This window comes from Taeniopygia guttata, chromosome 10 (genome assembly GCF_048771995.1).
Source record: "Taeniopygia guttata chromosome 10, bTaeGut7.mat, whole genome shotgun sequence".
Lineage (NCBI taxonomy): Eukaryota > Metazoa > Chordata > Aves > Passeriformes > Estrildidae > Taeniopygia > Taeniopygia guttata.
This window is the reverse complement of record NC_133035.1, coordinates 19045629-19055659: the sequence shown is the minus strand read 5'-3', so window position 1 is coordinate 19055659 and position 10031 is coordinate 19045629. Positions and strand designations below refer to the sequence as shown.

Sequence of the window (10031 nt, the reverse complement as noted above, 5' to 3'; positions counted from 1 at the left end):
CCAAGAGCACTGCTTAAATGTGAACTTATTCATATCTAAAAGTTAGGATAATACATACCTTGCTATTTAGTTGTGATGAAGAGTTGTTTGAAGTGAGTAATCCAAGGTGACAATTTCTAAATCAGATTTAAACCACATCTCTAAAATTTAAACTTACCTTTTATAACTTTATAATATATTACACACAAAAATGTGGAATTTAAGTAATCCAAGCTCTTCCAAAATTAATATTCCACCTAAAATTCCCTTCTACTGCAGGTAGAAACAAGTACTGTAACAACTTGGTTCCACAATTCAGCTGGCTGTACTTGAAATACAGCTTTGCTTAAAACCAGAAGTTATAAAAATTCACAATAATAATCTATCATTTATAGTTTTTAAAAGCATGAATATTGGGGGTTTTCCTTATTCTTAATTATCCATAGTTAAGTTTTTAATGCAAAATATTTCTGTCTCAGATTATCTAGTCAGCATGAACAAAACTATGGAATGGCTTTAATCAGACCACCAAAATGTTATCTCACTGATTAATCAACTTAACACATGCAACTGCCAACATATCTAAATGATTATGTCCAAACAATTATTCTGATTTTGTTTTTCCAAAAAATTATGCAAAACATACAAAACAACACTGTTAAAATAACTCACTTCACATTGAAGGAATAAACTAATTTGAAGAGGAGAGAGAAGTATTTCCAAGAATACTCCAAAATATAAATGCAGGGACAAAGAAACCCAAACTGGCTGAAGATCCGAAGGCTCTGGATGAAGAGCTTTCCAAATCCTTCAGGATGATGAAGCATCGCTTGATCCCAGAAGAACATAACAATATTGCTTGGTTTGTTGGTTAAGATAATTCACACTTTGAACAGTGTTTGATTGCATTTTTAATGATCAAAAAATAAAATATGAAACCCCAAAGTGCACAACTTTGTTGAATGTCTGTAAATATATGAAAAATATCCACCATATTTACAAAATATTTATACTGTACAGTCCTAATTGCACTGCATTTTTAACAAATTAGGTCCCACTTAAGTGTAATAAAGCAAATAAATCAGTGAAGATGAACTGTTTGAAGCCCAGTTTCTAAAGGTTCTGTTGAGACAGAAAACACTGAATTTTCCCCCTTCCTGTACCTTTCCAGTCCTGCTTGCTCAGTAACATCAACTTAAGTGAACTGCAACTGACTGCACTGAGTCATGGTAATAAAATACAGCCTTTCTTCACTGCTTCCATTTACTGTGGACTCTGACAAGAAACCTGCAAGGACAAAGGGAAAAGTTGGGATTAGCCACTCTTGTTAGAAGGTAGACATTAGTTCATGGAGCAGCTTCCAGAACTGTTTTCCAAGTGCAGTTTTACTGAAGCACTTCATGACAAAAATCAGTGACAGGAAAGGTTTACCAAACCCTCACATCAAGTCTCATGCCAAAAAGGCAAAGCATTTCTGTACCAGTCTCTCTGCTTAATTCTTCCCCATTCTTGTTCTGCATTGGCTTGCAGCAAGGCAGATCCTCTCTCTTTCACCTTCTCTGACTTGAGACCACCATTAAAACCAGAGAAATTTATCTTCAAAACCCTTCTCAGTTTCAGTAGCAAACATTTTAGAAATAAGGTGCAAGATATTTTGGGTATCAATCATCTCCTGTTTGAAACTATACTGTCATTTAAACTCTAAAAATGTAACTCAGCCAAGGTGAGAAGGCAAAAAGTCACCACTTTCTGAGTATCCTTAATTCTGTAAATACCACCTCACTCTTTTAGAAGGTAAGACATCCTTTTGCTTTTGCTGAGAAGTAAATATAAAGCTCAGACCCACTGAACTCAGGATAAAAACTGAACTTGTTTGAAGTTTGTGCTTTGATTATTTCTCACCACCAACATTCCCCACCTGAATTGTTTGATGTCCCGTGTTCAACAGGAGCATTGGTACTGACTTGCCACGTTGTTTTAACCTCCTTCTGTCCGTGCCCACTGCTTATCTCCACCTTCCAGACTTCAGGGTTATCACTGAGAGAATAATCAAAAAACATCAACATTGAGTCAGGTGTTCAGTCACATCTGAATTTTATGCTGCAAACACTGAAGTTTCTCTTACTCTTCATAGAATTTCTTCACAAGAGCTGGTCTGATGGGCAGCTGAAACACATGCTTCTCATTCAGAGGGTTTTCCTTGTAATACTTCATGCAAATCCTACAAGAGATATCAGGTTACTTTCTTTCAAGAAATGCTTGTACAACAGAGAACAAACCTTGTGCAAAATTAACTATACTCTCACATTTTGCTATTTCCTTTAGTTCACAGTTTTAGTTTTTCAGTTTTAGTCCCAAAGCAAAATTTGGTAGGAAGATCCAACTGCTCCTTCTGTAGTCTCACTATCACCAACATTTTAGTGTTTCTTCAAAACTGCCAAACAAACTATTTGTGATTGTCATTTAAAGAGCAAAAGTAGAAATAAAATAATTACTGTGTCAAAGGGAAGAGGTTCTCATGTCTGAACTGCAGTAAGCCTGTACAGCTGACCATTATTTCCAGCATATGGTGAAGCTTTTGAACACGGTGGACTTGTTCCTGGAGATTCACTGATGTGGAGATGAAGTAATCCTGGAAGAGCAAAGACTTCTGCTCTTACCTGAGCACTCCATTGCTACAGACACACCACACACCCTCAGCAAATAAAATAACCTTCCTGCTTCTTTGGAGAAGCCAAGTTTTTTTAGAGTGGTCCAGCAGACTCAGAACAAAGTCCCATCAAAGTGTGACAAAATGTTCACTGCCTTGACAGTGACCCAGATCAGATATCAAGAGAATTATCTGGGAATAAGGAAACAAAACAATGGCATTTCTGCATTTCTGACATTTCCAGCCTCATGATCTGCAGCTCAGTTTCTCAGCTTATATGATTTGCACCATCAGCTAAGCGTGCTCTGCTTTATAAAATAAAAATAAAGCATCTTACCAAGTAGGTTACTGTTGCAAGTTCCTGGCCTGTAAAAGGAACAGCAGGAAAAAAATTTTAAATTTAATACATAATGGTATCAGATGAATATAAGCAACATTCAGGTAATCCAACAGGAAATTCTACAAAAGGACAAAGTCAGCAGGAGTGTGATGTTATTTATTGACATGATCATTCATTGCAAACAAGAAAACCCCTCTAAAGCGGTATGGTCAAGGCATGATTTTATTTATCACCAAGGCTGCACAATGAAGAGACCCACCATGTACTTTGAGACAACCACCCTCCTCAGGATATACAAGTTTACAAAAGTAGTGAAAATAAAATTAAAAAATTAAATTAGAAAAGCAAACAAACAATAAATGAGAACAGGATGGCAGATGCCAAAAAAGAAATGAAGCCATAACAATGGTAAAAGACATAACTATGTGTCTTTTGAAACAAGTAAGTTTTTAAAATTTTGAAATTTAAAAGCTGAAAAGTTCTACTATTAAAGCTGGGAATTGCTTCAGCAGATGGGAAGGAAGAGCTAGAGATTCACCAAAAAGTTCATTATTTCCTGCATGGAACACCTTTTCTCTTGAATTCCCATTGCTGTTACCAAGTGTCAGGCTCACCTATGAAAAAACTGACATAATCCTTCTTCAACTTCTCCAAGCCAAGCTCCAGGAGCATCTGAATGGGAGTGATGTCACTGAGGGAAACATCCTTCATCTTTCCATGGTAGGACTGCTGGATCAATTGACTTAAGAAACTGCTACTCCCCTGATGAATCTAAAAATAAACAAGTCTTTTTGTGATGTGCATGAAACATCATCAATATTGTTCAGAGGTTCAGCACCAGGGAAACACACAATTTTAAAAACAACACAAATGAGGGGCAGTGAAGGGACAAGAACTGCCTTTTACTTGAAACTATCTCAAATTTTAACATCTACTGTGAAATACAAATACATACCCATGGCTGTATCTCACCACGTTCCAGGGATTTTATGACCAGTGTGAAACAGTCTATTAACTCCTGATGGGAACTGACAGCTAGAAAGAAAACCACAATATTTTCATTATCAATCCAGGCTCTTTCTCTGGCTGTTAAGTCAGTAACACCACACCAACACACCCTTGCAAGAACAAAACCCCTCAATAAAAGAATGAGAGCTGAAATTACAGAATGCACAGTTTTTTGGCAGCTTTGTCATATGATGACTTTAAAAATCAATGATCAACAGAGACCACTGAACTCTACATACACTGAAAATTGTCCTTCATGTCTGGAGAAAAAGGAATTATTAAGTTTTCAGTTTTAGGGCAGATGGATTCAAGCTTTAGAGCAACTACCAATGGTTTAGTAACTTTTGCAGTCAAATAAAATGAAATCATCTCCTGCTAGGTGCTGGTCTGCCATTGGAAGGTTGTAAGAAAACAGATCACCCTACATCCTTAAAATAGGCTCTTTTAGGAAGAGAGCAATTGGTATTGCTGATAGCAATTTCTGAAGGGCTGATGAGTCCTTAAAACTCAGAAATGAACAGGAACTTCCCTGAAAAAGCAATACTGTCTAGCAGATAGAGGAGAAAATGAAAGGAAAACAGACAGGGCACAATACACTTACTTTTCATTTTGCACCATAATTGCTCAGTAAAATCCAGGTCTCCTCGCTCACCAAAGATTGCTTTTATGCAACTGTCCACAGCAGCTGTGTCACTTTTGATTTTCTGGAAGAAAATATGAGTCTTTAATGAAAAATTGTGCCTGAAAGTCAAAAACTTTCCCCATCTGAATTTCTCCAGAGATCAAAACTGGCTGCATCACTGATTTCCCCCCTTTTCCAGGGAAACTACCAGACAATAATTTGGAAATATACTTTTATTTAAGTGAGTCTGATTCTTTGCAGAATTATCACACTGGATAACTGCTAGCCTTGGACCAGGAAACAAAAGCCACTGTCAGAGAGACTTCAGATGTCAGCCAGGTATTATCTGTGCACCCAGCAGTGCCCTGGTGCACAAAATCCAGATACAACAATGTAATGTGTAATCCTGATACAGAACAGTTACTGTAATTCTGATACAGAATAGTTCTGTTGACATAGAAATCAATATATTCTCAGACTATCAGCAAAATGCTGCTTCTCTCTTAATAGAAAATAGACCTAAACCTTTCCTTGTAGGCTGAGAGGGGAAAAAAAATCTTAATATAACTAAACACATTTTTTATAATTTAAATTTGCCCATTGCTTCACAATATCGTAAATCTCTAGACATATTCAACTGATACTATTAAACTGGCCCCAAGCAAGTAAATTAGGCAAGAAAAGCAAATTAATGATAGAATGCAATGGCACAAAGATCAGAATTCCTGGAGGAAAAGATACCTTCTCCCACTATTTTTACACAGCAGAGACAGGAAGCAAGAGATCCATATTCCTTTACAGCACTATTTACAGATATAAACAATATAAAATATTTAGTCAAAATCTGAAATAACTGCAGTTAAAATGGAAGCAAAATAACAAAACAGCTGTTAGTAAATTGCACACACCTCTGTTTCATTCTTGTTTTCAAATATATAATCTCCATCCACCTTCTTCTTTAAATCTAGTAGAGTTAAAAAAAAATGTTCCACCACTATGAAAAGTGTCATCAAACCAATCATTAATCCCCAGGCACATTATAACTAATACACTGAATAACAGAACTGAGTTGTTTACAAATGGATTATTGGGTAAGGATATAGTCTGAAAAGACTTTAAAAAAATATTTATTATTATTATTACTTTGATCTATGATATTAGGACAAAGAAAAATGACAAATGTGTATTAACCTATTCAACTACTCTGTGCAGTGGTTACAGCACAGAAATGAGCATTCCCAGTTCTAATGCTTTAAAAGTTGTATGTGGAATTCCCTTTTATTCCTGTGAAGTGCCATACCCCTCCCTCCCCATGGAACAAGCAGCAATTACCAGTCAGAAATTCCTGGACCAGTTTAAGAGCTGATTCAGACTCTGATGGCTCAGGCCACTCAGTCACATCTGTCTTCAGACCTTCAGCCAAAACCTAAAAGCAGCAGAAAAATCATAACAGAAATCAGTTCTTCTTGGGAGTCCTGCATGTGTCATCTTTCACAGACAACTTCACCAAGAATCACAAATCCCTGCACAGCTAACCAGGATTTACAAATTTTCAGAATTTCCTGGATGACTTGTCCTCTTTCTATTCAAGATTTCTAAAACTGAACTCAAAGTTTCAGCTAAAATAAATGCTTGAAGTTATCTTTGAAAGGTTTGATAAAGTTTTCAATAAAGCAAATTATTAGCACATAAAATCCCCACTCCATGCAAGTGTGAAACTGGAATTCGTCCCCTGCACTCACCAAGAGGAACTGCAGCTCTCGGTACAGCTGGAACACAGGACTTCTGGGGTCCCCTGACTCCAGGGCAATATTCTGAAAGTTCCACGGATTTATCTCAGTTTCAAACTTTATAAATCAAGTATCTTAAAATTTTCATCAGTGAGAAGCACGTCAGCACAACTTACAATTCAGCTTATGAATAAGTTACATTGCTTTTATCTTCTTTATACTACTTTATTCTTTATCCTGCCCATGATGTGAATTGTGCCAAGAGCTTGGGTTTATTTGCTTTTTCCATCCTGACTTACCAGGGTGGCAGCAGAGATCAGTGGGGGAGTCTCCAGAATCTTTTCCACACCATTCCATGTGATATCCACAGAGATGCTGCTTCCAGATTCTGCAATGGTGTCCTCTATTGCAGCAGCTCCAACCAGCTCATACTGAGCAAATCCTTTTGTTGTCACCTACAATGAACAGATTTCAAAAATAAAAACAACGAAACTACCACAGGCAAAGTCATTTTAAAAGCATTTCACAAACATGCAAAAAAGAGTTAATACCAGACAAATGCATTATAAACACGACCTGAAGTCAGGCTGTTATACTATGGAATTATACTGAAGTGGTTTCCATAGAGGATCTAAAGAGCTTCCCCAAACCAGCATCATAAATCCCAAAATAGTTCTTAAACTTCAACTGAAACCATGACAGAACATAAAAACCTACAACAGATGAATGATGTTTTATTTTATGTTCCATTTTGAGCTCTTCCAGGTTTGGAAAACAGGTTTTATCAGCTGTAGGACCTAGGAAAGGAAAAATCTGAGAATCAAAAAACCCATTTGACACAATTCAAATTTGAAATTCAAATTCATTCCCAAATACTCCATTTGGTGAAGCATGACTCGTGGTGCCCTTTAGAAAGCAGGAATTCTCCTTGCATTTCCCATATAGGTAATAACAGCTGATGTGAACATATATAAATGTTTAGAATGAGTCAGATTGTGTAAGATGCTGAATGGCAGCAGTTTCAAAATTTAAAAATGAGTTGAGGTGGGCCTGCACAGCTAAAGGTGCATCAAGTAGATTAAAAAGCCATTTCCCCCTCACAGCATTGGTTAAAAATATTTTTTCCTCTTATTTTAATCCCTTCTTGTTCATTAAAACCAGGAATAAAGAGCATTTCCAAGCCAGTATCACCCTAAGAACAAAGACAGCATTGTGGCATCAGCATTCCCACATTTTTTAGCCTTCCTCATTTAATTTTCTGTGCAGCATGACCACCTTACCATGACATGAAACCAGGTAAATATTGAGCCCTGTGACTTTGTTTGCAGCCTTGAGAGGCTCAGCTCCAATCCAGCAGGTGTGCTGAGGATCAGAACCATCACACCTGGCCCAGAGGGGAGGAAGCACAACCTCACTCATTCCCAGGGAGGTCATGTTTGGGTTTTGCACCATTGTGTACAAGGAAATCAACTGCCTAGAAACAGGGAGAAAGCAAGATAACAACAAATATATTAATTGTGTAGACTGAAGATTCTAAAATTATAATTGAATATTACATTTTAAGCTAATTAAGAGAATACATTAGTTAGGTAAACCACATTTTGGTACCATGCATTAGTATTTTAATAACACCAAAGATACAAATCAGATCCTTAGGGCTTTTTTTAACAGGAGCTTTAACAAAAAAAAAAAAAAAAAAGCACTGAAGTCTTACTGAGCTTTTTTTGCTCATCTACACCCAGTGAATCCCATTAACCCAACATCCCAGCTCACAGTGCTTTTCCAATATCTGGATTTTAGCTACTTCTTAAAAGACTTTTAGCCATTAAAAGTAGGGAGGCCCTTTTGCAGGATGGAGAACAGCCACTCCTCATAAAGTAATGAGTAATTTTCCTTCAGGGGATTGAAAATACAGGTTCTGAATATTAGAAAAAGACACAGAATTACAAAAGAAAACACCCTCAAAAGTGGAGGGAAAGCTTTCACACTTACTTTGCTCTTCCAACAGAAAGAGCCAGGGCCCCAGGACTCTGCTTTGGCAAAACCTCAGAGGCATAAACAGCATCATCTGCTCTTGATTCCTCCAAGGAGTCACTTTCTTCGTTGTGTGTCTTGAAGAGAAACGTGCATGTAAGTCACAAACTGCAAGGTGTGTGAAAAAAAATTTGTTGGAAATTCAAAAGTCTGGATTACATTTAATATCTACCATGCATACTTACGGCTTTCTGCAAAATGTACATTGCACTGCTTCCATTCCAAAATTTTTCAACAGGACTTTTGCGACTGCCAGCAACCAGTGAGATCTCTACGTCAGTCTGCCAAAAAAAAAAAAAAAATCAAAACTTTTTAATACACTGTATAGAGACACTGCATTTCAGCACTTTTTTAATACCAGAATTTGCAAAATTAAATAATCACACAGATTGTTTTCTAATCCTATTGCATCCATTCACAACCCACTTGCAGCATTTCTGCAGTACCTGAAAAGTGCCTGAAAGAAAAGATGGAGAGAGGATCCATTTAAGAAGATGGAGTGACAGGACAAGATTGAATAGCTTCCCACTGACAGAGTAGGTGTAGGCTGGAAATTAGGAAGAAATCCTTCCTGTGAGGGTGGGCAGGCCCTCGCACAGTTTCCCAGAGAAGCTGTGGCTGCCCCTGGATCCCTGGAAGTGTCCAAGGCCTGGCTGGACAGGGCTTGGAGCAGCCCGGGATGGTGGAAGGTGTCCCTGCCATGGCCCGGGGGAATGGGATGATCTTCAAGTTCCCTTCCAACCCAAACCAGTCTATGATTTTACCTCATACAGATAGGGATGTTCAGGGATACTGTCCTTTCCTTCTTCACGTATCCTGAAAGAAAATAAAACGTTGAGATACACGACTTTTCCCCACAGCATTCCTCGTTAAACAGCAGCACTACCCACGTGCATTAAACACACCAAGGGTATAACCAGAACCTCTGCACAAGCGGGGCCAGACTTCACCCAGCAGAGCAGCGAGACCACCAGGCAGTGACCCCGAATCCGCACCGGTGTAAGAGCCCGGACAGCCCCGGGAACAGCCCCGATCCGCACCGGTGTAAGAGCCCGGACAGCCCCGGGAACAGCCCCGATCCCCACCGGTGTAAGAGCCCGGACAGCCCCGGGAACAGCCCCGATCCGCACCGGTGTAAGAGCCCGGACAGCCCCGATCCCCACCGGTGTAAGAGCCCGGACAGCCCCGGGAACAGCCCCGATCCCCACCGGTGTAAGAGCCCGGACAGCCCCGGGAACAGCCCCGATCCCCACCGGTGTAAGAGCCCGGACAGCCCCGGGAACAGCCCCGATCCCCACCGGTGTAAGAGCCCGGACAGCCCCGGGAACAGCCCCGATCCCCACCGGTGTAAGAGCCCGGACAGCCTCGGGAACAGCCCCGATCCCCACCGGTGTAAGAGCCCGGACAGCCTCGGGAACAGCCCCGATCCTCACCGGAGCAGGAGCCCGCCCAGGCCGCCGCCCGCCCGGCGCCGCCGCTCCGCCGCCATCGCCGCCCTCCCGGATCGAAGCTCCCGCCCGCCGGCGCTACGCGACGCCCGTGAGGGCAGGGTGACGCGCCACGCTGGATCCCTCCGCCGGAACAGAGTCCCCTGCTTTGGCTGGGAACCGAGCGGGACAAAGGCGCACGGAGAGCTCAGGATGGGCATGACGGGGCCGAAGAGACTTG

The 10031-nt window shown here is 40.1% G+C and overlaps 1 protein-coding gene across 1 annotated transcript; it reads right to left on the bottom strand.

Annotated features, from left to right (window-relative positions):
- Nucleotides 1-872: 872 nt before the first annotated feature.
- On the bottom strand, nucleotides 873-10018 carry ZWILCH (zwilch kinetochore protein). Its single transcript, XM_030281447.4, has 18 exons — nucleotides 9797-10018; nucleotides 9128-9179; nucleotides 8549-8644; nucleotides 8322-8440; nucleotides 7610-7803; nucleotides 7047-7126; nucleotides 6629-6784; nucleotides 6342-6413; nucleotides 5932-6025; nucleotides 5508-5563; nucleotides 4579-4681; nucleotides 3925-4004; nucleotides 3584-3740; nucleotides 2967-2995; nucleotides 2475-2611; nucleotides 2105-2200; nucleotides 1898-2016; nucleotides 873-1266 (listed from the first exon to the last, which is right to left on the bottom strand). Exons 1-18 carry the CDS (start codon nucleotides 10009-10011, stop codon nucleotides 1175-1177), a joined length of 1947 nt encoding a protein of 648 aa, XP_030137307.4. The 5' UTR covers nucleotides 10012-10018; the 3' UTR covers nucleotides 873-1174.
- Nucleotides 10019-10031: the final 13 nt, after the last annotated feature.